This window comes from Nicotiana sylvestris, chromosome 6 (assembly GCF_000393655.2).
Source record: "Nicotiana sylvestris chromosome 6, ASM39365v2, whole genome shotgun sequence".
NCBI classification, from domain to species: domain Eukaryota; kingdom Viridiplantae; phylum Streptophyta; class Magnoliopsida; order Solanales; family Solanaceae; genus Nicotiana; species Nicotiana sylvestris.
The window spans coordinates 190,957,205-190,984,077 of NC_091062.1; the positions used below are offsets into that span (position 1 = coordinate 190,957,205).

General features: G+C 38.9%; 3 protein-coding genes across 4 annotated transcripts; 1 reads left to right on the forward strand and 2 right to left on the reverse strand.

The window, feature by feature from the left end:
* Window positions 1-152: 152 nt before the first annotated feature.
* On the forward strand, window positions 153-11,300 carry LOC104222094 (protein AE7-like). 2 transcript variants are annotated; one of them, XM_009773273.2, is made up of 6 exons: window positions 153-332; window positions 7,177-7,341; window positions 9,364-9,469; window positions 9,559-9,658; window positions 10,428-10,473; window positions 10,887-11,300. In XM_009773273.2, exons 2-6 carry the CDS (start codon window positions 7,221-7,223, stop codon window positions 10,985-10,987), a joined length of 474 nt encoding a protein of 157 aa, XP_009771575.1. In that variant the 5' UTR covers window positions 153-332; window positions 7,177-7,220; the 3' UTR covers window positions 10,988-11,300. The 2 variants fall into 2 exon arrangements, with proteins under 2 accessions (XP_009771575.1, XP_009771574.1); XM_009773272.2 differs by having other exon boundaries at window positions 7,193-7,341.
* LOC138871856 (uncharacterized) lies at window positions 3,002-4,897 on the reverse strand. Its single transcript, XM_070149763.1, has 4 exons — window positions 4,534-4,897; window positions 4,284-4,447; window positions 3,963-4,017; window positions 3,002-3,354 (listed from the first exon to the last, which is right to left on the reverse strand). The coding sequence occupies exons 1-4, from the start codon at window positions 4,895-4,897 to the stop codon at window positions 3,002-3,004; spliced, it is 936 nt and encodes a 311-aa protein (XP_070005864.1).
* LOC138871858 (uncharacterized) lies at window positions 6,180-6,623 on the reverse strand. The gene has a single exon (XM_070149764.1). The coding sequence runs from the start codon at window positions 6,621-6,623 to the stop codon at window positions 6,180-6,182; it is 444 nt and encodes a 147-aa protein (XP_070005865.1).
* Window positions 11,301-26,873: the final 15,573 nt, after the last annotated feature.

Genomic DNA, 26,873 nt, shown 5'->3' on the forward strand with positions numbered 1-26,873 from the left:
ATAATTTTTATCTAAGAGATATATAAGAGATATATATTTTAAGGTTATTTGTACATGATTCAAATAACATACGTTGTAATTTGAAATGATTTGATACTAGTAATCTTGAAGAATATTTTATATTTATTTACAGTTCTCCTCAATTATTTCTTGCTGATAAAAAGTTAAACTAGAATAACTAAATCCAAAGAAGAAAATTTTTAGGTCCCAAGATTAGGAGTTGTTCTTCTTCTTCCCCGCCAACATCCGCTTCTTCCACCATCTGTCTTCGTAGCTCGCTTTCCTTCTTTCCCCCTTGTCAAATACACTTCTTCAGATTGGAAATCGAACTCGTAAGTTGAATCTACTAAATACACATTTTTTTTGTTTTTCTCTTATTGAATTTGTGATTTTTAACTTGACTCTTTATGCTTATTATGATTCTTTCTGGGAAAAATTCCGACCACCCTTGAGAAAATTTTATGATTTTTATATGTTTTTCCACATTGGATGTAGATGAGTGTCTTATTCTAGCTAATTTATCGATATATGAGTTTTCTGCACATGATTCTGTTAGTTTGTTCAAAGAAATTCACGAGCTTTTGGATAACTATTACTCTCCAAATTTATGTGATGATGTTTGATTGGATACGGAATTTAAGAAAGAAAAAATGATTTTTGAAACTTATAGTCCAAAACAAGCCATGGATATTTATGTGGCTATTCTGTAAAATGAGAAGTTAAAAGTTAAATTGGTTCTGAATATAGGAATGTATCATTCTTTTTGGGTACCACATAAATTGGGACGAAGGGAATATTTTGTTAGTTGTTAGAATTCAGCCATAGGAGAGAGCTATAAGCGTGAAGAAGAAGACGACTGTTTGGGAATTTTTCCAACTGATTCATTAACAGCTCTAACCGCCAATTATATACAGTGTCGTCAAGGAGGAAAACTAAAATAATAATAATGACCTCTAAGTCCTAGTAATTACACTTTGGTCCTAATAACTAATGTTATCTTTCAATACTCCCCCTCAGGCTGGAGGATGGAGAATGTTCAACACACCCAGCTTTCTCAGTAAAAAAACGATGTTATCCAGATGCTAGTCCTTTTTTGAGAAGATCTGCCTGTTGTTCCTTGGATGAGACATACTAAGTAGTCAATAGGCCTTCTTTAATGCGCTTTCGAATGAAATGGCAATCTATCTCGATGTGTTTGGTGCGCTCGTGAAAGATAGGATTTGCAGCAATTTGCATTGTTGCCTTACTATCACAACACAATCTGATTGGTTGAACAACAGAAACTCCCAATTCTGAGAATAAACCCAATTGCCACACAATTTCAGAGACTGTTGATGCCATGCTACGATACTCTGCTTCTGCACTACTTCTTGAGACAGTATGTTGCTTTTTCGATTACCATGAAACCAAGGAATCACCAAATTTGACTGGATAGCCACTAACAGACCTCATTGTCATTGGGCATGCTGCCTAGTCAGAATCGTAGAAACCAGTTAATATGTCCACATCTCCTCTCTTCATTAACACTCCCATATCTGGTGCAGATTTTAAGTATCTCACTACCCTGAGTGCAGCATCCATATGTGACTTCTTAGGTAGTTGCATAAACTGGCTTAAACTTTGTACTGCATAGCTAATATCAGGCCGTGTGACAGTAAGATAGAGAAGTTTACCTATCAACCTTTGATAGCTAGTGACATCTGTCAAGGGGTCTACATCCTTAAGTCCAACAACTTCATCATATTCAACTGTTGTGAATTTTTGATTAATTTCAAGAGGTGTTAAAGCTGGTTTAGCACCACTCAATCCTAACTCAGAGATAAGTTCCAAAGCATACTTTCTCTGGTTGAGCAAGATCCCATGCTTGGACCTTAGAACTTCAATGCCCAAAAAGTACCTCAATTCTCCTAAGTCTTTTAAGTTTGAACTGCTGGTATAAGGCTGCCTTAGCCTCATCAATCAACTGTTTATTGCTCCCAGTTAACAGTAGGTCATCCACATAGATTAGGATAACTACAGTGTCTGGTCCTGACTTCTTGGTGAACATAGAATAATCAAAGTACTTCTGTATAAAACCTGCACTCACCAAGGCTTCTGTGAGTTTTAAATTCCATTGCTTAGAAGCCTGTTTGAGGCCATATAAGGATTTCAGCAATTTCCACATTTTTTGCTCCCCTTGCCTTTGAAAGTCTTGTGGCAAATCCATATAAACATCTTCAAATAGATCACCTTGAAGGAAAGCATTAAACACATCCATATGGTATAGGATCATATCTTTGGAGGCTGCCAAAGCTATCACAGACCTGAATGTCACCATCTTTACCACTGGTGAAAAAGTCTCATGATAGTCCAATCCCTCCTGTTGATTATACGTTTTGGCCATCAGTCGAGCCTTGAATCTTTCTATCTCCACATCAGCTTTATATTTTATTTTGTAGACCCATTTAGATCCAATAGAAATTTTCCCGGGGGCAGGTCTACCACCTCTCATGTTCTATTTTCCTCTAATGCCTGTACCTCCTGTTGCATAGCAGTGATCCACCTCTCATCTTTGATAGCTTCCTTGAAGGTGCGAGGCTCCTCAAGTACTGAGAAAACTGACACGTCTTTGTACTTGGGAGACATGTTTTCATAAGACAAAGAAGTTGGATATTGGGTAATTACACTTTGATGACTGTTGAAGCTGCACCACATAATCCTTTTGCCATATAGGAGGGTGTTTCACTCTAAGAGATTGTCTAAAAGGCACATTAGAACATTCAACAGGTTGTATCTCAGTTAGAGCAACAATGTCTTCTGGCTGTGCATGAACTGCAAAATCAGAGTCTGCATTGTTAGGTAGCTCTCCTGCAACCCCTTCTGCATTATGATTTCCCATTGCTAGTTCATTAGTCTACTCCATGTGTGGTGTAGATTCATCATCTACATCATGGTTGCCTATAGTTGGCTCAGCAGGAGTATGTCCTATTGGTTCTTCATCTGAGTAAAGACCTTGGGAAGACTATTCTGAACCACTGACTGCTGGAATAACATCTTTAGAAGTTGGAAAATCAGTCTGCAAAAAACTGGCTTCAAGGTTATCTTGTGTGAGTGAATGTTGTTGTACCGCCTTGAATGGAAATTCAGATTCCCCGAAGGATACATCCCTGCTAACAAAGAAGTATTTAGTGTTTAAGTCATACAACCTATATCCCTTTTGGGTGGTTGAGTATCCCATATGTACATCTCTTCTTGCTGTAGCAGCAAACTTGTCCTCTATCACCAAATTAGTAGCATAACACAAATATCCAAAAACTCTTAGATGGGCTATGGATGCTTCTTTACCATGCAGCATAGCAAAAGGGCTTTTTCTATCTAAGATTTTAGAAGGTAGTCTGTTTATGATATATACGGATGTTTTTCACACTCCTCCCAAAACATACTTAGTACATTACTCTGAAACCTTAATGCTCTAGCAGTATTCAGTATGTGTATGTGTTTCCTCTTAACTACCCCATTCCGTTGAGGGGTGTTAAACACAACTACTTTGATGAATGACACCATGTGACAACATAACACAAATATCCAAAAAACTCTTAGATGGGCTATGGAAGGTTCTTTACCATGCAGCATAACACAAATATCCAAAAACTCTTAGATGGGCTATGGAAGCTTCTTTACCATGCAACATAGCAAAAGGGCTCTTTCTATCTAAGATTTTAGAAGGTAGTCTGTTTATGATATATACTGATGTTTGTACACACTCCTCCCAAAACATACTTGGTACATTACTCTGAAACCTTAATGCTCTAGTAGTATTCAGTATGTGTATGTGTTTCCTCTTAACTACCCCATTCCGTTGAGGGGTGTAAACACAACTACTTTGATGAATGACACCATGTGACAACAAAAATTCAGTCCACTATTTATTGAATAACTCTTTCACATTATCAATTCTTAACACTTTAACAGAAGCATCAAACTGGTTTTAACCATGCAGAAAAATTGCTTCAAGAAAATAATATTTTCATTCTTAAACTGCATCAAAAAAATCCAAGTTGTCTTGGAAAAATCATCTACAACCGGAAGAAAATAGTACTTCCTGTCATAAGTAGCCTTCTTATATGGCCCCCAGATATGTATGTGGACAAGCTCAAAAGGTCTAGTACTCCTTTTTATACTACTAGGAAAACTTAGTCTAAACTGTTTTGCTAAAGGACAAACAGAACATTTATTTTGCACTTCACTATCTACTTTATTTTGTAATCTACTTTATTTTGTAAGAAAGAAACATGTTGCATTACAGGAATGGAAGCATGGCCTAGCCTTTTGTGCCACAGATCCCCTGTATCTCCAGTTGAGACCTTTACACTAACATGAGCTGCTAGTTGTTTGATTCCTTTTTCCTTCAGCACATATAGTCCCTCATTTCCTTGCCAATCCCCTTCACCCTGCCATTGTAAAGATCCTGAAACACAGAGATTTCAGGTAAAAAGATGGCAGCACTCAGATCTCTAGTTAGTTTGGTCACTGACATTAGGTTGAATTTAAAACCAGGTACATGAAGCACATTTTTCAATTTATCAACAGCTGACAAATATGAACTCCCAACATGCTCTATTTTTACACAACCTCCATTTGGTAGTGTCACTTTATCTCTTCCCTTATCAGTCACTTTGCTCACATCACTCATCAGGTCTAGTATAGAGGATATGTGATGTGTGGCTCCTGAGTCCACAATCCAACTATCACTCTTCTCATTCGAAACCTGTACATTAGAGGATAGTGCAACAATTTTACCTGCATTGTTTGCCTCAGTTGGAGTGTCACTTGGTGAATCTTTGTTGCTGAGCAGTCCTAGAATTTGTTGGTACTGAGCTTCCAAGGTAACGGGGATATTGACGAAGATGTCGCACATCGCATCGGAGGGGGGTGGATGAAGTGGAGGCTCGCTTCCGGTGTTTTATGTGATAAGAATGTGCCGCCAAGACTTAAGAGTAAGTTTTATAGAGTGGTGGTTCGACCATCTATGCAACTCCCACGTGCAGAAGATAAAAGTAGCAGAGATGAGGATGTTGAGATGGATGTGTGGGTGTACCAGGAGAGATAAGATCAAGAATGAAGTTATCCGAGACAGAGTGGTTGATAAGACATGTTAAGAGATAAGACATGTTAAGAGAAGAAGCATTGATGCTCCTGTTCGGATGTGTAAGAGGTTGGCCATGGCGAGTTTGAGAAGAAGTCGAGGTAGGCTTAAGAAATACTGGGGAGAGGTGATTAGATAGGACATGGAGCTGCTTCAGCTCACTGAGGACATGACCCTTGATAGGAGGGTGTGGAGGTCGAAGATTAAGGTAGAAGATTAATGGGTAGTTTTTAGTTGCTCACTGATAGTCTTAGTAGCACGCATGTCCCTTCATATTCTTAGATTTTTATTACGTTATGTGGTTTTGTTCGCCTCAGGTATTGTATTCTCTGTTGCTATTATTTGGTACTACTTATCCTTTATCTCTCCCTTTTTATTTTCTCTTCCCTCTTTCTCCCTTTCTTGCTTTCCTCTTCTTCTTATTACCCTTCCTGAGCCGAGGGTCTATTGGAAACAGCCTCTCTACCTGTTAGGTAGGGGTAAGATCTGCGTACAGACTGCTCTCCCCAGACCCTACCTGGTGGGAACATACTGAGTTTGTTGTAGTCGTTGTTGTTGAGCTTCTATGAAGAAGTAATCTCCCTTGGACTGTGTTGTTGCTTGTGAAGTCTGAGCTACTAATCCCTCTACATGATTAGCTGCAGTAAGTGTCCCTTTAGGTTGGAAACCTTTCCTTCCTTTGAAGTATTCAGGGTAACCAATGATTTTGAAGCAATTTTCCTTTGTGTGCCCTTTCAGACGACAGTGTTCACATTGTAGAAACTGTTTCTTTTCTCGATAACCTTGTTCTCTCCCAGCTCGCATAACCACTGGATCTCCCTTCTCAGTCATAGAAGCACTTCCCATCGATTGTTAGCTTTCATCTTGAATGATTAGTGCATAGGCTTGATTGAGAGCTGGTTCAGTGGTTTTCATTAGGATCTGTCGTCAAGCTTGATCATAAGTGTCATTTAGGCCATCTAGAAATTGCATCACCCTTTGTTGATGCAGGTGAGTTACATGTTCCTTAGATTTGGCACGGCCACAGTTTGGAAATGACACTAAAATACTCAGCCTATAACTCCTTCAATTTGGTAAAATACACAACTACAGAGTCAGATCCTTGCGACAATCTCGAAATTGATCTGTGCAATGGAAAAATACGCACTCGATTCACTTTATCAAAACGCTCCTTAAGGTCCTCCCAGACTGCATATGCATCCGATGCATAGATGATCCCACTAAACAACTCCTTCGAAATAGAGTTCATAATCCAGGAATGTACTATCACGTTGCAAGTTTCCCACTCCTCCATAAGAGCATCCTTGAACGACTCCTTAGCACACGTTCCTGTTACAAACCCTAGCTTCCTTTTGGCTTTGAGAGCAAGTCGCATCGATCTACTCCACAGTCCATAGTTCTCTGAACCTGTGAGCAAAATTGGAATTAGAATCAAGCCAGGTGTATCAGAAGGTTGAAGAAAAAATGGGTGCGTGTGGTCGATTTTCTCTGTCGCCATTGACGTGCAAGCTTCAGCAATTGATTTTCACGATCAAATCAAAAATTGACCGAAATGAGCACTGAGCAGTCGAATTGAGTAGGAAATTGGTTAGATGATGGTCAAAATCCTCACAAATCAGTCACCATGGCTCTGATACCATGTTAGAATTCAGCCATGGGAGAGAGCTATAAGTGTGAAGAAGACGAGTGTTTGGGAATTTTTCCAACTGATTTGTTGACAGCTGTAACTGCCAATTATATACAGTGTAGTCAAGGGGGGAAACTAAAATAATAATAATGACCTCTAAGTCCTAGTAATTACACTTTGGTCCTAATAACTAATGTCTACTAACTATCTTCCAATATTAGTCTTCTTTTTTTTTGGGTATTTGATGAGGATTTTTCGTAGAGATTTCTATCTTTTGTTTTGATGCAAGGAGAGGTTTAAAATGAAGCAGTTGTTTTAGCTAATGACTTGGGAAAACAGTTTGAAGTTTATTAAATTTATTTATTTACTATTGCATAGAAATTTCTTTAACTCAGAAACTGGTTATGTGTTTTAATCTTTGTAGACATCATTACTGCCAGGTGAATCTTATATAGGCCGGACGTGAAAATGGTTTCTGAATTGATAAATGCCAACCCCATTGTGTATGAAAAGAAGGAGCGTCGAGCTAGGAGTGGTCAAAGTGTGGATGAATATGCAGCTGAAACTATCGACCAGCTCGAAATTTTTGATATCCTTCTGAATGATTGCATTCTATCATCATTCAGCCAATATTGGCTGAAATCCGATAGTGTTCTTAGTCTGTTAAGTTAGACTTGAATTAATCTTTCTATGATAAGGAAATATCTATGAGGCTAAAACTCATCCGCTTCAGAATCTGTGAGAGTTTTATGCTTAATCATTCAGTTTTGAAATGGAGCAGTACTAGCATGCTAAGTCTCTTGAGTAGCATTAACATATTACACTGCAGATTAGCTGGAGGATTTTGAATTTGCAAACTAGAGTTAAATTCTTTGTACGATCAAACTTCTCTATAACAACCTCGTTTGTTATATTTTTGGATGTTATAGCGAATTGTTGTTATAGAAAACATATATTATAACAGAACATGAAATTTGGTTCTAGAAAAGCTTGGTTTTTATAGTGAAGTGTGATTATATAAGGATGTTGTTATAGAGAGTTCTGACGGTAGTTGTTTTTTATATTTATTGGTGTGCCCTGTAGTTCAATGTGAAAGATGAAGTGAAAAAGAACTTCTGCTTCTTTTCTTTATAGTTGTTTTTGATATATATATTTCTGTGCTTTGTAGTTCAATGCGAAAGTGAGAAAAAACTTCTGCACCTTAGTGCACGAAATATTTTTGTAAGCTTTTTCTTTTCTGGAATAGTAAGATCATTTTTTATATTCTGTTACTTATTATTTTGGCTAAAGCCTAAATAATGAAGTTGGAGTGAAGTAGTCATATTAAGTACCATGCTCTCGATTTTGAAGGCCCAACTGTGCACCACGTCCTTTACTGTACCTGAAATCACCCATTGTGTTCCAAACACCAACCACAAATGCGCAGCCACCGGACAGTGCAGCAGTAGATAGTTTATGTCTTCACCCAAGCATCTTCACTTAAGCACAAACTAAGATATGTGATCCTCCTCTTCCTCAGGATCTTTCGCTGTCAGTATCACTCCCCTCGTTGTCAACCACTCAAAGAAACACACCTTTCTGGGATCCCTAGGGACCCCAAATAGAAAGGTGTGGGAAAATTGACACTTAACTGTGAACAAGCAGTCCCTACTCTCTCCCTGTCTCCATAGATACGATGTAGACACTTTCTGTCTGCACAGAAGGTCAACCAGGTTTTGAGATTCTCCCATCTCCCAATCCTAGATGTTCCTCCTAATTTCAAATCCCAATGGACTTCCCCTTCATGTATCATATAAATCTGTTGGATTGTAAGCTTTCTCTGGCACGAGGCTCTATAAATGTTTGGAAAGGAAATCATCACCTCACTCTCTCCACGCTACATGTGCAGCGTAACCCCAAATACTAATCCTGCTTTACAGAAATAAGGGAGATGCAGGAGGATAGGAGTATATGCCGGTCACTATGCTCCATTTTCTGTAGAAACATGGCAATAGCTGTCTTTAGTTTGATTTTTCTGGATGCCTTTCACTAATGAAGTTGACAGATAATTTCATGTCTTTATCTGCTTTTTGATTTTTTTTTTTTTTTTTTTGGGAGGGGGGGGGGTGGCATTCTTTGCACCTTCAACATTTGTTTTACCTTTTTGGGATTTCAGCCAAGGCAAATTGAAGTGCACATTGTTTTGCTATTCCTGGGAAATGGTAGATTATATTAGGATCACATGTCATGAAACTTTTTAGGGTCATTCTGCCCCCGGTTCTGATTTGAGGTGACACTGTTCAATCAGGGAGATTATCTTTGTATACTTCCTATTCGGTTAAAATATGGGTCAGTGTGATTACACATGATTGCAGTCTTCTGTTTCTCTGCTTGATGAAATTTTACATAGTTTCGTACTTTTCCTTTTGCTTCACAAATGCCAGTGTCATTCACCGAGTAACATGAGGACAATACATTTGACTCTGTGTTTTGATAGGATTCCTTCTAAATCAATTTCTGCCTGTTTAGTTCATCATTGTGTCATTTCGAAGGGAACTAAGCACGTATGAAGTTTGATTAGTTGGGGTAACTTCGTAGCTATGAAAAGTTAATCATTCCTTAACATTCTTACACTATCTTAGAGATATAAAAGATCCAGAGCATCCCTACTCTCTGGAAGAGCTGAAAGTTATAACAGAAGATGCCATTGAGGTAGATGATGAGCGAAGCTATGTAAGGTGAGAAATGAATCAGTTTCATATGTATCTGTTTTGATTCCTTGTAAGTAGCATTTTCGTGTTGTCTAAGAAGAAGTTCTTGGATTCAGGGTCACATTCACGCCTACTGTTGAACATTGCAGCATGGCAACCGTTATTGGATTATGCTTGCGTGTGAAACTTATGCGATGTTTGCCTTCACGTTATAAGGTATGCTTTATCACCTTTCTATTTCGGTTCAACGGTCCTATGTGTGTTACACATCTTTCCTTGTAGAAATAATAATGCAGTAGATAGAATATTATGTTATATGCTATTATGATGCTATAGAAGTCAACAATTCCCAAAACCACAGATTACTGGAAAAGACGTGTAGAGCTGGACCAAGCATTAATGTAAGGTCTGGCTGTCTGTTTGTGGTTTCTTAGAACTGTTAATGACTTCAACCTCAAAGTTTCTTCCTTGGACTTCAATATTTTTTTTGTGCTTTAACTACTTATGACGTGTTCGTGCATAATGTGGATAACCTGTATTAGATCTGTAACCAGTCTCTATATGTTATTTCAACTTTTTAGTTGCATTTTCAAAACTACAAGAATGAAACAATGATGCAAAGACTTCTACAGGAATTCTTTTGTTGGAATATTAAACAAATATTTTAACATTGAAGTTTTTAGTTGAAGTGGAGCCTTGGAACAACGGTAAAGTTGTCTTCGTGTAACCTATAGGTCACAAGTTCGAGCAGTGGAATCAGTCACTGATGCTTGCGTCAGGCTAGACTGCCTACGTCGCACCTCCTCGGGGTGGGGTCCTTCCCCGAACCCTATGTGAACGTGGGATGCTTTGTGCACTAGGCTACCCTTTTATTGAAGTTTTTAGTAGATTGCTAGCTGTGACTTTAAATTCTTGGAAATGTTAATCTATTTGCAAGTTTTAAATTTGCTTGTTTTTTAATAACATATTTTTGTTATCTTCCCAGGTAGATATTAGAGTAGCACCTGGTACTCACGCTACAGAAGCTGCAGGTATCTGTCATAACCATTAGTCCATTACCCTTTAATCACTAACTAATCTTTGTAACTCTCTGTCACTCTGCTGGACTTCTCCCGTTTGACCCAACCAGGCCTATATTCGTCACTTCCCATTTGCTTTGACAAAAGAGCGTCTTCCTTTTACGAGCAAAGCTCACAAACTGTATATCAAATATCCTCTTTTTACCACACCACACGAGCATAGAGCTGATTATGGGTTATAGTAAATGTAAGTTTATTACTTATAACATATCGAAAAAGAAAACGGAAGGAAAAAAGGAAACCATACAAGCTTCTTGTTTTTTTTTTAATCATCAAAGTTCAAACATTAGCAAATGAAAGTTTTTTAAGAGCAGGCTGCGATTGTTTTATATCCAGCAACTGATCATTTATTTTTCTGCCTGCAGTAAATAAGCAGTTGAATGATAAAGAACGGGTAGCTGCAGCATTGGAAAACCCTAACCTTGTCGACATGGTAGACGAATGCCTTGCTCCATCTCTTGAATGAGGAAGTTTACTTAAGTCTTTGTTCAGTATATGGAAATACAACCTGAAAAGCTTTCATCAAAAAGTCCTATGTTAGTATTATCTTTTGTGGTTGTTTTTGAACAGTTTTTCGTTGGTTCTATTTAATTCATTATATTAATAAGGTTGTTTTAGGGAAAGTGTGAAATCACAATGTAGTTGGTTGGTCTGAAATAGGTTATATTTTTATGAAGAGGTCTATGCATATGTATATCATCATATTCACTTGGTATTTTCAATATTTTTAGCCTGTAAGAGTACTTGGTGGATATACAGGCCTTGGATTTTCATGAAAACGGAATTTTCATATATGGTGTTTACTCGTCGTCGGACATCCTATCACTTCTTAGTATGGCGTTGAATAGCTTGGTGACTCGTTCTACTTCAACCTCTCCTATAGTATCTATAGGGATACTATTTGAACCACAGGCTTTTCTAGTATTTATATTTTTTATGGCATCCTTTATCTCTGTCGGCCTAATTCTACGAGAGCAGCTAAGGTTTCTATCATGCACGTGTGAAATTCCAAAATGTTCCTCTTGGTCCGAGTTAAACAACTTATCAAAATAGCCTCTCCATTTCTCCTTGACCTCGTTATCTCTCGTCAACAACAATAACAAAAAATCTAGTGTAGTTTCATAAGTGGGGTCTGAGGGGGGTAGAGTGTACGCAAACTTTACCCCTGCCTTTAAAAGGCAAAGAGACTGTTTCTGGTAGATCTTCGGCTTAAGGAACTCTAACACTTGTTGAGAATGTCTTTAGTACACTTCACCTGGTTTAAATCATTACCCTTCTTTTGGATCAAGCCATCTAGAGCTTTCCCTCGGGCTTTACTAGTAGCTTTCTTAGCCCTCTTGTATTCTTCAAATGCTTTTCCTTCTTTTGAAAGATTTGAAAATTTGAGTTTGGAAAATATTCAATAACAAAAAAGTTAATAATTATTTCAAAAAATAACCCAAACAAACAATAAAAACTCAAAAAAAAATGCACGAAATTTTTTACCGGTCCTCCAGAAAAATATAACAATCAAATTCACTTTATTAGTTTTGTTGTAGTTTCCTACTTGGAAGTTGTATAAGGTAACAAATTAGCCTAAAAGCAGGAGGAAAACATTGGTAGTTCAAATCCTGATGACCTATTGGAAACAAATTTGTTACGTTTTCGTTTTATTTTGAATTTGTTTTGTTCTACTTTTTGAGTGTCTGGATTTGGTTCTGGAAAATATTTTAAAGATTATCGTCAGAAAATTTATTTTGTATTTAATTTTGTCGTTTAATCTTAAAAATTAAGCAAAACAAACTTATTTAGACAAGAAAATTAATCAATTGTGCGAGAAAACAAAATATTTTTTATTTTCAAAAAAAAAAAAAACAAGCACTGGCTAACTATATATCGTGGATATAAGTTAGCGGTGGAAATTATTATTGAAAGAAAATTGTACGTTCTCCTGAAAATTAATTTCTGGGATTTCGTAAATTAAAAGGTCCCACCATATTGGAAGAAAACATAAAATAAAGCTGCAGCAACAATTATGAATTTGCGGAATGCAATGTGTTTATTGGTTGGGTTTTATCGCGAACATTTATTAATGGCTCGTTTGATATCAGAGATGATAATTAATTTCGGGATTAAATTTGAGATGAATTTATCTTATAATTGGTTGGAATAAAATCGTGGTATCACTAATAATGGAATTAGTTATCCAAGATTATAGTGCTCTTTTATACTTATGGGAGGGTGAGATAACTAATACCAAAATAATTAATCCCGAGATAATTAATCATGGGATAACTTGTTTCCCAACCAAACGACCCTTTATGATGGTAGAATCCCTCCATTCTTAATTAGAAGCTTGAGCTTTGAAAATAAAAAAAAAAAATTATACGAACATGTCTTCCTTTAGTAAACTTTATGCGGACAAATCCAAAATAATCGGGATCCTAATATGGATATTAAACATCCAAATACAACGACAACAAACCTAGGGTAATCTTATAAGTAGGGTCCGAAAAAAGATACTACGTATGCAGCTTTATCTCTATCTTATAAAGGTAAAGAAGTTGTTTCCAATAAATTCTCGGCACAAGAAATACTACTGAATATCGAAATATAAACAAAATAAAAATAAAAATAAAAATTGTGTCCTGATTATTTTTTACTTATTTTTATTTATGTGATATCCCAATTGGTGGCTTCTACATCATCTTTCTGTCGTGCCATACCTACTCCTCATATCCACTGTCTTATCTGTTGGACCAGTTTGTATTTGACACATAGATTAATGTACAAGCTAAGTCAATCAATGAGATTCATCAACCAAATATACACGTTATTCGCGACTACAAATCTTTTGGAGATATTTTGGATTTTCTCTTCAAGTACGGGGACTTGAAAATACTCATCAAAATAGCAAGGATAACCAGTTTTCAGATTGAAAAATAGTCCGTATTTATAAAATTATTAAAAAAATATCACTATCTAATGCGGAGATCGAAAAGTTCTAGCATATTGTACTAGATTACGAAGTCCAGTATATGTCACTCCAAAATATTACAAAATTCCAGCTTATTATGCTGGAATTTATATGTAAAAATTCAAACTCCAGTATATTGCTTGAATTTTTTCAAAATTTTAATGATATTTTTGTTCAGATTTGATTTTTACATGATAAAATGGCTAAATTTTAATTACTTTTGAAAGTGTGACTAATTTTCAATTACCAGTTGTAAATTTAGTTATTTTTGAATCTCCCAAAATACTCCATAGTTGTTGAGACTGGTAAAAACGAGGACACTCCGTCAAGACCAGTCCCGTTTAGGGGACATGCCATGTAATTTTATTTTGTCAAATTATTATATTTTAAAAAACATATTTCTTCCATAATGAATTATTCAAGATCGAGTACGAAAAGCATATAAACGTGATTTTAATTAGAGAAAGGTGAAAAATTAAATAATACTAAAATTAGACAAAGTGGTTGGTGAAATGATTATTTTAATTTCCTTTTTTGTTTCCCATCATAATGGTCCTACACCGTGAGGGAACCGAAACTTTTCTAATGCCTTTTGGGGCAAAAAAATACATTTCTACTACTAAAAAGTTACATAAATAACTAAAACGTAGTATAATACTGTATTTTACTTTAGCGGAAAGTTAGTCGTTAAAGTAAAACGCAGTATTATACTGTGTATTATTAAAAAATAATTTTTTTAAGGAAAACGCAGACAAAATTGTACTGCACTTCCCTATTAATATTGGGCCCACTTATATTTAATTAAAGGGAAGCGCAGTGCAATATTGTGTTTAAGAAAAATGCAGTATTATACTGCGTTTTTCTTTAATAAAATAAAGCCCTTCTTCTTCCCCAAGACAATGACATAACGTTATCTCCGTTAAAAAACACCCCTGCTCCACTGCTGGTCCCCCCGATAAAATTAAAAAAAAAAAGTTGGCCTCACCCGTCACCCAAAAAGCAAAGAGTGTAGGTCCCGCACACAAGACAAGCTTTGGATTCCTTCATTCGGGTGCAAAAATTCGGTTTGAATCAATTTCAAAAAACTTAAATCGAGGTATTTCGATTTTATTTATGTCGAAACTCGTATAGTACATGCATATTTGTATTGTTGAATATGTTTCCATGTTAATTTGTGTTATGTTTGTGTTTAAATTTGTATCTTATTTATACCCGGATTGATTTATTAGCTTTGGGACAAAAATTTATTAAAATTTGATAAATAATTTTTATTGTTAATATTATGTTTTTATTTGCTTAAAATGTAGAGCCTTTAGCGTAGAGTCTGTGTAGTTTAAGTATGTAGTAACTGCAAACTCTATCCAATTACACTTTACAAAATTAATTATTTAATTTATAAAAATAATCTTACAAAAGTAAAAAATTAATATATGTTGTCAAATTAACTCAAATATCGAGCCTGGAACTCATAGATAATTACTCAGTCCAATTCAATAATTAATTATTTAATTTATTAAATTAACAAAATTGTAAAAATGCTGAAATTGACATGCATAATAATTAAGGATAACTTGGTGCTACCGGGCGTCAAATATCGAGCCTGGAACCCATACATAATTATTCAGTCCAATTCAATAATTTTTAATTTAATTCCTTAAACTAACAAAATTCCATCGGTAACTGAAATTGACACCCATAATAATTAAGGATAACTTGGTGCTACCGGGCCTCAAATATCGAGCCTGGAACCCATTGTGAGCACGTGATTTTTGCCCTATGAGAATTACTCCCAAAAATTCAAAATAAAATGGTTTTGTGTTGTTTGTGATTTATTTGTATTTTTGTCTGTGCATGTTTATTTCTACTTTAATTAAGAAAAATACAAAAATATGTGTTGCATGCGCATTTAGGATTCAATTTTGCAATTTAGGAATTAATTAAACAATCAAGTTTGTTTTACAAAATGGAAAGATCACAAAAAATATGTACTTTGCATTTTTTGGCGTTTAATGTCCGAATTGTGTGATTTTATCTTTATTTGGTGTTTAATTGCATGCGATAGCTGTTATTAAGAGTTAATGTTTTAAGTTAATTGTCAATGTTATAATTCAATTAGGATTTTAGTTGAAAATGAATTAAAAGAAAATGAAAGAAAAAGGAAGAAAAAGAGTGGAAATTGAGCCGATTTCAGTGCAAAAATAAGGCCCAAATCACCCATGAACCAGGTCCATGTTTGGCCTGGTCAGAGACGTCTTAAACCGACGTCGTTTGGTCATTCTTAATCAAAGCCGTTGATACGACTTGATCCAACGGTCACAGATCAATGCCCCTTACCCATTCCCTGGCCCGACCACTTGCCCCCGGATCGACCCCGCCCAGTACTACTCCAAAACGACGTCGTGTCTGTTAAATGAATTGATCTAGGCCGTTGGTCGGGCTTGATCCAACGGCCAGGATTAAACCCCCCCCCGTATATAACCTTGATTCCTTACCCCCAATCCCCCCAAACCAAACCCTCCATTCACCTTCGTCTCTGAGCTTCAGAGACCAAACAGATCCCCCGCCTTCAACCACCGTCCTCCGCCCACCGGAAATTGCCTCACGGCGGTTCCAGTGGTCCAAATGACCCCATCTTTTCACCACGGAATCACCTCGACCTCCCCGTTCCGAACCTCTAACCCTTATCCTTCGAATCACCCCCGAGCTCCTCGAATCTTAGGTCAAAGGAATCGACCCAAACCCTAATCTGTTCATATGCCACCAAACTCACACCCTGCCACCCCCTAACCTCCCTCGTTCCAGTCCCACGCTCAGTTTCCTTCGAATCACCTCGGAAAGTCTCGAATCAAGGGTTTCAGAATGGCGATTTGAATCTAGTTCAGAGACTGAGGTCAAAACGGACCTTAGTCGAATGTGTTCTCGTTCAGGAACACTCTACTAGGGTCCGTCTTGGCCCCAATTCCAAAAGGCATCGGAGGTTCGAACCCAGGCCCCGTTTAATTGGTAGGTTTTCATTTTACCTTCTTTTTCTATTAGTTTTGGTTCAGTAAATTCATCCTCTACTCCTTTCCTATTTTTGTTTAAATTCGAATGTTCTGTGCTTACTCTGTATTTTGTTTCTTCTTTGTTTTCCTAAATGAGTCGAATCAGTCAGTGCTAGTAAGTTTTGTATAAACTGTAGTTATTCCCATAATTGCTCGCTATTACTGTAAGTTCAAAGTATGTCATCTGTGATTGCCCATCACTTTGTATATGAATTCTGTGTTTTCATTTAATGTATTTACAGTGTTGTCCGTATTTAGGATTAACATGGAATTGTGTCTGGTTTATTCCCTGAATCACCATGTCCTTCATTTTGTTGCAATGTTGTTTTGATCTGGTTTGAATTCAAATGTTGTTTGAGTTTGCTGAGTCAAATAACAATGTTTGGGGGCTGATATGAATTGAACTTGAGTTCACCTTTGAGCTTTAGTTTAGTCAATTGTTAGGATTCCTAATTTAGTTGAATTTATAGCTGATGGATTGGGTACAAATTGAAAGGGGCTGAGGTATGATAATACACAGGGGTTAAGGGGGTATTTTGGGGATTGAAAAGTTCAGAAATTGGCTAGCTTAAGTGGGCTGACAGTAGGGTACTAAAATACCATTAAACTAATACAATTATTTAGTGCTAATGGGGAACAAGACATAATGGTGGGGGAAAGGTTTAAAGAAAATGGATTAAGAAATAAGTGCCCATACCTATTTGAATAAAGAAAAGACAAGTGTAGTGGGGAACAAAACATATACTAGTGGAATTAAAGGAGATGATGGGCAGAATTAGTGGGAAAATTCTGCCCAAAGTGCTTTTGAAAGTTGAGGGGCAGGGTCAGTGTTTGGTGATAAATAGAGTCACTTAGGACAGATTTTAAAGGAAAGAGTTTTTTTTACACGGGATTAATTCTGAAAAAATCTGGAGAGAGACATTGAGGGGACCTTTTTTTTGGAATGGGTAGTAAGGGTTGAGGGTCAAAACAAATAGAAAAAGTCCAAAGATAGGCACACACTGCCCGACTTTGAAACAAATTGAGAAAACCTACAGTTGCATTAGTTTCCTGAAGTCAAATTAGAATTCCAGTTGATGAGTTGCATGTTTCTAGCTTGATTTCTGATTGTGAGAGTCTCAGAGGTTCCCTGGTTGGTTTTCTAGTGATTTTGGGTTTGTTCAGGCTGGTTTTGAGTCAGTTCTGGTAATTCTTGTTTGGTTTTAAACACTTCTAGATTTCTGGCTCATCACTTGGGCCTGTTCTTTGTTCTATATTACTGGGCATTGATTACTACTGTTGTTGTTGGGCTGTGCTATCTGCTGCTGCTGACCTGCCTGTTTTCTTCTTCTTCTTCTGCTGTTCTCGATTCCAGGTACACTACTTCGAATCATCTTGGTGTATGCTCATTGAAGCTGAAATGAAATGGCCAGAGGATTTAATGTTCAAACTATAAAATGCTTGTATTCTACTCGATATTAATTGTGTGTTTCCTATTACATGAATAATAGAAGACTGTATAATTAGGGCTATTTATAAGTTGTTTGGGTTGTTTGATTCCGGGACTGTTTGGACTTTGGAATGGGACCATGTAATAGTCGTATGGGTTTAATTTTGTTTTGTAGTATAGTTTTTGAAATTGGAAGTAAGCTGCAAGATGAAACAGTAAAGTATTTTGGAATTCATGAGTTTCACTTGTACTCATAAAATTGAGCTGAAATCAGTAAGTATGGGTTTAAATGTGGTTATTGATTAAGAGCGCATTTGTTATTCACACCTTGTTAAGAATCAAGCTTGTATCTAAGTATTCTTATGAAATTCTCTTTTATATGTTTTATAACATGTATATCTATGTGAGTTTAGACAACGTGGCATTAGTGAGTGTTGTAGTTTAGATAAGTAACATATTTTAGTTGTAATAATAATGTTATGGTACATGTTTGCAACCTTATAATAATAGACCATCGTCAATAGTTAAAACGAGATTGGAAATGAATGGTAATGTGTTATTAAGCTAATAATTGTAATCATTGCTAATTAGTTAACTGACCGGGAAAGCCGGCTATCCCACGGGTAGGCCTTGGAGGCCCGATACGGATTAATCATAAGTTTCTTTCTTAAATGGGGAAATAGCTCTTAAAATTAACCAATTAGGACCTTTTCTTTATCTTTAGAGAAAAAATATAAGAAAATCTTAGTTCACTTTAGGAGGGATCTACAAATGAAATGAGACGAGCCTCGCTAAATAGAACACATAAGTTGCGGGGCCCTCATCCAATGTATATTTGAAATACTTAGATTCCGAGGTGAGCCGTTTAGCGAATTTCACGGTCTTTCCAAAAATAACAACGCGTTAGTCCCTTTAGGCGTGTACTTTAAATAATATTACCTCCTAAAACCCGGGTGCACATTTATGTGACCCAAGCCCAAATCCCAACGAAGTCGAAATATGTCGGTAATCACGGGTACATTGATTGTGACGTGGTTCGAGATGCATTTCCAGGACGTTGCAATTCTTTTTTAATAATGAGTGAGACGAGCCTCGACAAATAAATACATAAGCCGCGGGGCCCTTTATAAGAGTTTGTAAAATTCCTTAGACATTCGGGATGGGCCGTTTAGCAAAGGTTCACGACCTTCCCCAAAATGATGATACGCTAGTCGCTTTAGGTGCGCCTTTAATAATTTACTTTCTTAAACTCGGGTACACATTTATGTGACTCAAATCCAAATCTCAATGGAGTCGAAATGTGTCGATAACCACGGGTACATTGATGTGACGGGGTTCGAGATACGTTTTCACAACGTTGCAATTCTCTGTTAAAATAATAATAATAATAAAAGCGGTTAAAAGTTAAAATTTGAACATAGGATTAAACATGTATTAAAATTAGATAAATTAGCCGAATATGATAGTTGAGCGATCGTGCTAGAACCACGGAACTCGGGAATGCCTAACACCTTCTCCCGGGTTAACAGAATTCCTTACTTAGATTTCTGGTTCACGGACTGTAATACAGAGTAAATCCTTTCCTCGATTCGGGATTCAACCGGTGACTTGGGACACCATAAATCTCCTAAGTGGCGACTCTGAATTAAATAATAAATCCTGTTTCGATTGTCCCTTAATTGGAAAAACTTCCCCCCCCCTCGCGCCCCTTTGCGATGGCGCAGGTGAAAAAGGAGGTGTGACAGCTCTGGCGACTCTGCTGGGGATAACATCAAGCCAGAACCTCTGGTTCAGGGTTCAGAATTCGAGCTTAGATAAATTGTTATATTTGGCTTTATCTGATTTTGTTACATGTTTGGGCCTAATGTGCTAAATGCTGCTTTTACCGCTTTGATATTATCTGAACTGTATATAAACTGTGCCGAAACCCTTCTCTTCTTACCTACGGGAATGAGCTTGCTGGTCGAGACTCCCTATTTTGTTAGTGTCAATACCTGAAATAAGAAAGAGGCCGGACAAGTTACTAAGCCGGATGGCCTTTTGGTTCCCGGTACGTAGCCCCCTCCTCGACTCGAGTTGTCCGCTCGGGTACACAGTCTAGAACAAATACCCCAATTATGAACCTAAAATAACTCAGCTTCATGCTGGATCCCTAGTAAGAACGTTTGTTTGCATCACGTGCATTTGTCTTTGGAGGCTCAACACAGGGGTTGGGTCTGTCTAGGACAGGTGTACCAAAAAAATGACAATGACCATCCTGATGCATCTTACCTGCTTCTACCTGTGCATTTATTTGCTTCGGACTTGCATGCTGACCGACTTTTGAATACTTTGAGGAAAGAGAGATAGAGATGGTTAATTGCCTGTTTTGAAAAATCAATAGCGTCGAAACTCTGTCGAATTTTTGAAAATGAAAAAAAAGAAAAAAAGAAAGGGGGTTTTGTTTATGAAAAATGGTTTTATTTGCCGTTAAAAAGAGTCTTGTTTTCAAAAGAAGTTCGTTTTATCTGCCCGAACTACACTGGTTTGATTCTCACAAGGTGCGGGATACGTAGGCAACCCCCATCGGGTCCAACCTTCCCTTTTACAAAAATAGCCAAAAAATGTAAAATTTTAATTAGCAGCATAGATAAGTTGGGTGATGCCGTTTTTGGCAAGAATAGCCGAATGTTCCCGAAAGGGACGCCGGAAGGCTGACTTTGCATAAACGGCCACTTTTAAGTCATTTTTTGATTTTTTGACCGGTTGACTCACCCAGCTTTAAAATCTTCGTTCCCGAAGTGCTGAAAAGCCGTGTGCAAAACCAGATCTTTCTTTTAAGCTGTGAAAATTAAAAATAGTCAATTTGTTGAGTCAAATAAATTTTATTTCTTAAATCACCTTAATAAATGTGCAGGATGAGCACAATGCAAAATGAATCTTTTTCAATAATGACTAAAATCCCTTTCAAGTTGCGGCTATGGTGGGATGATTTAGGTGGCGAAGGGCAAGATGAGGTCAAGAAATATCTAAAAGGTCTTACGGGTTTATTGGAAATCCGGCCTCGGGGGGATATCATAAGAGCTTTGGTCACCTGCTGGGACCCGGCACACAATATCTTCCACTTCTCCGATTTCGAACTCACTCCGACTTTGGAGGAAATATCCGGGTACATCGAAAATGCTGAAGTGCCGTTGAGGCAAAAGTACCTGGTTGCTCCAAGAGCTGTCACTGTGTATCGGTTTTAGATTCGTTAAAGATACCCAGGACGGTCCATAACCCAGATTTGGCCGCAGGTTTTGTAATCTGCGCTTCATATACAACAGATACAGTCATGTCGGAGGATTCAACCCGGGTAACAAGTTATGCAGCAAAAGTAACCGTCAGAAGTGGGACGAGCATAGACGAGTGGCTTTTATGATAACCTTTTTGGGCCTTTTGGTATTTCCAAGGAAAGATGGAAACATTGATCTGAAAATAGCCGAGGTCGTCAGTACATTGCTCACTCAAGATAAAAACACTCTTGCGCCTATGATAGTATCTGATATCTTCCGAGCTCTCACAGCCTGCAAAGCTGGAGGGAACTTTTTCGAGGGGTGTAACTTGTTGCTACAAATATGGATGAATGAGCATCTCTGCCACCATTCCCAGCTCTTGAGTTATGGTTCCTCGAAGAAAACTTGCATAAAAGAGTTCTACACAAGAATCAAGGGGGTAAGTCTGCCCGAGGGAGTTACGGCGTGGACATCATTCTTTCGGACCCTCACCGCCAGCCAAATGCAGTGGATACTAGGATGGTTTCCTGTGGATGAAATCATATATATGCCAGCCACTGGACCCCATTTCCTTTTGATGGGACTCCGGAGTATTCAGCCCTATGCCCCGTATCGAGTCTTGAGACAGTTGGGGAGATGCCAAATAGTTCCGAAAGATGAAGATCTTAGTGGCCAAGTAGTCGAAATCGGGCCCAACGGACAGTTTCCTGAAGCGTCAGTTCAACAAATTTGGAGCGAGTGTCAATACTTAACAGCCAATACATGTGTACGCGATCGGTCTAAGGGTTAAGTTTTGCCGGGATACCTTGCTTGGTTTATGAAAGAAATCGAGTTTGGGAGCCCGGCCAAAAGGCCCCATCTCTAGGAGTTCGTTCAGGCGTCGCAAGAACAGTGGGATTGGTCTAAAGAAGAGAGTTACAGGGCAGAAATAGGCAAGCTAAGGCAACATATTAGAGACCTGGAATTTAAAAATAGTCTGCAGGTCGATGCCGATCGGGGAGAAAAGAGCAAATTGGCCCAAGAAAACGAGGTGCTGAAAGCCCAAATCTGACAGATGAGAAGAGATGCTGGCGAACAACCAAGAAGTCGGTCGGATGAGCGGTTAATAAAAGGTTTGAAAAAGGAAATTGGTGAGTGCCGGGATGATTTGAAGAAATCTAAGGATACCATAGCACAACTCCGGACACAATGGGCAAAAAGAATGACAGAGCGCGCACAGTACTTACAGCAGGCAAGGAAAGATCATGAAAAGACCTTTGTCAGTCTAAAAAGGAAGGTGACCATCCTAGAGAGTGAGGCGGCTAAACAAGCCAAGGCTTTTGAAATCGAGAGTAAACACTGCCATAATCTGATGGCCTCGATAGAAGAAGAAATACAGCAATTACAGAAACAACGTCTGCATGATCTCGGGTTTTGAAGGCTAGAGGAGATCAGATAGGACGCTTACTCCTAGAGAAAGATCGAACCATGAACAAGATTCTGACTATTGCTCATGCTATTACCAGGAGATGTCGGGAGTGTGAAAACATGAAGCGCACTACCTTCTTCTCGGCGGTGATGATATCTGTGAAGCAAATCATGTGTGAATTGGAACGGCTGAAAAGGAACCTCACACCTAAACCTGCGGCGAGGCCGAATGACGCCCCGCGGGCACCCAAATTTAAGACTTTAATGTGTTCATAGTTTGAATCTGCATTTTTCTTTCTTTCCTAGAGTCTGTTGTCTATTAGAGTCTGTTTTTCTTTCGCATCAGAGTCTGTCAGTAGTTATCGAGTTTGTACTTGGTTTGGTTTCGAGTCTGTCATTTTCCTTTCCAAAAAAGCGTCTGGTTTGTAATAGAATGTTTATTAATGAAAAATCGAAAATTTCCAAAATATCATCTCTTTGCTTTTCGCACTTATAGGGCAGAACTACGCCCGGTTTGATTCATGCGGGGACATGATACGTAGGCAATCTCTATAGGATTCGACCACCACTAAAAAAGAAAAAGAAGGGAAAATGAAAAATAAATAAAGAAGGATAGAATAAAGGAAGCTTAAAAAAGGGGGCACAATTATGAGAGGTCGGAATGACGCACGCAACCGAAGCAAATGCATGATAGAAATGGTTAATTGCCTAGGTGCATTGCATCCCAACGTGTAATTGCATATATGTTGAACTCTAAAAACTAACAAGTTTGTTGATTTCCAGAGAATTCAAGCAGTTAGTTTATTTAGAGGATACTGGCACATTACCATTACCAAACCAGATCGAAGGGACCAATACCGGAAATCATGTCTATTCCAGATGTCGACACTAGTGTTGAGGTAGAAGAGTTGGACGTCTACAAAATGAAAGAGGAGATGCTCAAGCTTAAGCAACAGATGGCTGAAATGTACCAAGCATGGTCCAAAGGGCAATCACCGCCAGCTTACCCTGCTAACCCTGCTTTTACCCCACCGTTAGCTCAGTCTCAGGATTATCCCGCCACCGATCCAGGCTTTCCCATTTATCAACACTACCATGGAACTACTTCTCATACGCCACAAGCTCCACCACCAAAATCAATTCCATACCCTCCTCCGCCAATCACCCCTGTCTTTGTGGCATCTCCACCAGCTGCACTCCATAAATCCCCGAGCGAACCTGTGTGCCAAGCTCAGAACAACCAGTATTATCCCCCGGAGCTCACCTTCAAAGCACCCGAAGCCTATCCATATGATCCACATCCTGACCTACCGGAGAAAGCAGAAAAACCTGCCAGAAATCCTGAACAGGAAGAGATGTTCAGAAAAATGAAAAGCATAGAGCAATCCTTCAGGGATATGAGAGGGCTAGGAGGTCAGGTAAGCGTGGCTTACAAAGATCTATGTTTATTCCCGAATGTACAATTATCGGCAAGGTTCAAAATGCCCAAGTTTGACTTGTACAACGGACACGGTGATCCGGTAGCTCATCTGAGAGGTTTTTGTAGCAAGATGAGGGGAGCGGGTGGAAGAGATGAATTACTGATGGCGTATTTCAGCCAAAGTTTGAGTGGATCGGCGCTAGAATGGTACACCAGGCAAGATCATAACAGGTGGTACACATGGGACGATTTGGCCCAAGCATTCGCTTGTCACTTTCAATATAATCTTGAGATCATTCCGGACCGACTGTCCCTGACCAAACTGGAAAAGAAGCACAATGAAAGCTTTAGAGAGTATGGTTTCCGGTGGAGGGAGCAAGTAGCAAGGGTAGATCCCCCAATGAAAGAGAGCGAGATGGTTGATTACTTTTTGCAGGCTCTGGAGCCAACTTACTTTGGTCATTTGGTGTCCGCAATTGGCAAGTCTTTTAACGAGGTTGTAAAATGGGAGGCATGGTCGAGGAGGGGCTTAAGTCCAACAAAATCATGAGTTATTTAGCGATCAAGACAACCACTCAGGCCATCCAAAGCGGCACTGGAGGTGTACTTGGGAAGAAGAAGAAAGAAGATGTTACGACTGTTGAGTCCGGAGCCTGGTTCGGATCTAGAGGCCCGTCACCCTACTATATCCAACCACGACCCTACCACCAAAGTTACCCCCATATTCCTCCACAACATTACTATCCACCGCCAGATCCCCCTTTTTCCGTCCATCATGCACAAACCTATACCCAAACTCCGGCACACGTGCCATGGCGTACGCCGGCTCCATAGAATCCATACCCAGCTCCACAAAACACATATCCACCCCCAAGGGCCTATAGAAATCCCCCTGGGACAGGTTTCTGACCAAACCCAACCCTCAAGAATGAGAGGTCACAGAAGCAAAAGACTTTCACTCCACTGGGGGAATCATATACCAGTCTTTTCCGCAGATTGAGGCAGTTGGGCTGTTGAATCCAATTGAGCCTAAAATGCCAAATCCTCCCCCTAGAAATCTTGACCATTCGGTGAGTTGTGAGTACTATTCAGGGGCCCCAGGGCACGATACAGAGAAATGTTGGAAGCTGAAAACAGCTGTGCAAGAGCTTATCGATACTCATCGGATCGAGGTTCAAGCACCAGAAGCACCAAATATTAATTAGAATCCACTGCCATCTCACCATGAGACACACATGATTGAGTTGATACACAAAGAGGGGGTGCCCAGGAAGCCCTCACAGACGGTAATGATGATCCGTTCTAGCGAAACCAGCTCAAAGGAAAAAGTAACCAGTGGGAAGTCCGTGGTCCAGTTGAGAAGGGTAGATGATAAGCCAACTGTGGTAGCCGAGGGAGGGTCGTCAAGCATTATTGCAGTGAAACCAGAGAAAGCTAAAGTGGTAGTGCTAGGGGTTGCAAGTAAACATGTTGTGGTTGTGAAGGGTGCTTGCACAGAGCCTGTCATTATAAAACCGGTAACTCAACTTCCAGTGATCAACAACAAAGTTGTTCCTTGGAATTATGAACGAGCGACGGTGATATACAAAGGGAAAGAAGTCAAAGGAGAAGTGTGTGAAGCCCAAGGTCTAACTCGTTCGGGAAGGTGTTTTGCTCCCACAGAGTTAAGAAGGGCCAATCCAGTAGCAACAAAGAATCCAGTTACCGAGGAAGAGGCAGAAGATTTTTTAAAGAAAATGACGGCGCAAGATTACTCCATTGTGGAGCAGTTGAGGAAGACCCCGGCACAGATCTCATTGTTATCCTTGTTGATCCATTCAGATGAGCATCGCCAGGTATTGATGAAAATTCTGAACGAAGCCCACGTTCCGGATAAGATCTTTGTGAACCATCTAGAGAAAATAGCAAACAAGATTTTTGAGGTCAACAGGGTCACTTTTTCAGACGATGAGTTGCCCGTGGATGGTACAGAACATAATAGGGCCCTCTATTTGACTGTGAAGTGTGAAGACTCGGTAGTCACTCGAGTACTGATTGATAATGGTTCCAGTGCCAATATATGTCCGTTGACCACCTTGAACAAACTGAAGGTCGATGGTGACAGAATTCACAAGAACATCATCTATGTTCGAGGGTTTGATGGTGGTGGTACAGACACAGTGGGTGACATCGTGCTTGAATTAACAATTGGTCCGGTCGAGTTCACCATGGAGTTCAAGTGTTAGACGTGGTAGTGTCATATAATCTTCTGTTGGGGCGACCCGGGATCCACGCCACCAAAGCAGTGCCTTCTACATTACATTAGATGGTCAAATTCGAATGGGATAGGCAAGAGATTGTAGTACATGGGGAAGACAATACAAGCGCCGTAAGTGATGCCATCGTACCCTTCATAGAGACTGACGATGACAAGGGGCCGTGGGTCTACCAGGTTTTCGATAAGGTTTTAGTGGACAAAGTTCCTGAGGGTGAAAGCATCCCACTTCCCAAAATAGCAGATGCAACTGTCATGGTAGCCTCGGAGATGTTGAAAAATGGGTTTGTGCCAGGTAAAGGTTTAGGGGCTGATCTTCAGGGTATTGTCCAACCGGTCTCTTTGCCCAAAAATCTTGATACCTTTGGTTTGGGGTTCAAGCCTACAGTGGAGGATGTGAGACGGGCCCGCAAATTGAAAAAAAGACTCTGGGTCCTTCCCAAGCCAATCTCGCGCCTGTCCAGATCTTTTGTCAGGCCAAGCATCAAAAAGCAATTGCTATCCAAAGTTACAGGGCCTTGGATTGGTGCAGATGGAGACTTAAATGAAGGCTTTGAAAGATTATTCACCGAAATCAACATGGTAGAA